The following is a 1,378-nucleotide window of genomic DNA, read 5'->3' as shown; positions in this document are numbered from 1 at the left end:
GCTACAGTGGATAATGGCAAATGGGCACCCCAGGAGATCACTGGGCTGGTCCACTGGGAGTGGAGAATGCGGTTTTGGGGTTAATGCAGCAGATAGGCCAAGTCCTGCAACAGAGCTGGCACATGCCAGTCTCCAGAGCACCAACCCCTAACCAACCAGGACATTTGTGTAGTCCCACCCCAGTCCTTTTCACTGCAGAGGAAGCAATCACGAGGTGGGAATTAATGGATTACTTGTGATGCAAGCCCACATTTGGACTAAGGGTCACCTCTGGAGCATCCAGGAAGATGTGGCCAAGTCATGAGTCCAACCTAAGTGCAGGAGACGTTTAGGTTCACATGTGTGCATTTTGGATACTTTACTTGACTGAGTGTGTGTTGTATTTGGCCAGAATAATTTGGAGGATTTGGGACTCCCTTCCATTATAATTAATGTATTTCATTACTTCTCACTCCAGTTAGGAAAATGGAAGAAAAACAGACAGGTTGACATCCCCACTTCACATTCCTTATTTGAAATTGGCTGGGACTGTACAGCCAGGAGAAGTCATTATTTTGCTTGGCAGGTCTTAAAGTAATTCTCAAAACTTCCATCTGGGTGATTAACAGGAATGGAAAGGAAGCAAAACTGCACCGAGATGAGGTGGAGGAAGGGTGTCTGTATGCGAGTTTCCTGGGGCTGACCAGGCTTCATTTCTGGTTTCTGGTGCAAAGCGTGTGGGGAGGCGCCCTGAACATCAGGAGGATGCTTGGGTTAAGTCTCAGGATCCCGGGCTCCGTGCCCAGCATCTGGTCGCCCCTGACAGTCTGTGTGGCTTCTTCCACAGGGCGGCTATGGCCGAAGGGGACCACCAGGAGCTAAGGTAAGCCTCCAGGGTTGGCATCTCTTTCCTGTAATCACAAGGTCACTTACAGAGTGTCCCAAGCAATTTCTGTCAAAGGGTTTGGAGGTAATCTTGCCCAGGAATGAAAAACTGCTCTCTGCTTAGGCTGCTCTCTGCAAGGCTTTTGCAGCTCAAACAGCAGCTCCCACCTTGCCCACCATCTCCTTAAACCCGGCCTCTTTTATGGGGTCTTGTGACCATGACTCCCAGCAGAGTGCAGGGGTGACATGAAGGGAGATGTCTGAGGAGGTGGGTCCTGGGCGTCCCTCTCCCACTCCGTGCCTGCCTATGTGGCCATCAACAAGCCACAGCTTTTTGGAGTCTTGATCTTCTTGCTTATGCAAGACAGGTTTAGGTCTAAAATATCCTTATCTCTTAAAGGAAAGGATGAGGGGGCCGGCCCGGTGGCGCACTGGATAGTGGTCCGCTTGAGGAGCGTGGCGGCGCTCCCGCCCGAGGGTTCGGATCCCACGTACAGACCGGTTCCCGCTCACT

The 1,378-nt window shown here is 51.5% G+C and overlaps 1 protein-coding gene across 1 annotated transcript in view; it reads left to right on the top strand.

The window, feature by feature from the left end:
* Nucleotides 1-1,378, top strand: part of COL6A3 (collagen, type VI, alpha 3) — a 97,265-nt gene that overhangs the window by 65,081 nt on the left and 30,806 nt on the right. Inside the window, exon 23 of the mRNA XM_008586105.1 lies at nucleotides 827-862. Within this exon, the coding sequence (XP_008584327.1) occupies nucleotides 827-862 (36 nt within the window). The remainder of the gene's footprint in view (nucleotides 1-826; nucleotides 863-1,378) is intronic.

This window comes from Galeopterus variegatus, unplaced genomic scaffold (assembly GCF_000696425.1).
Source record: "Galeopterus variegatus unplaced genomic scaffold, G_variegatus-3.0.2 Scaffold3830, whole genome shotgun sequence".
In the NCBI taxonomy this organism is placed as follows: Eukaryota; Metazoa; Chordata; class Mammalia; order Dermoptera; family Cynocephalidae; genus Galeopterus; species Galeopterus variegatus.
Note: the sequence above shows the minus strand (reverse complement) of the source record. Positions and strands in the feature narration are given on the sequence as shown.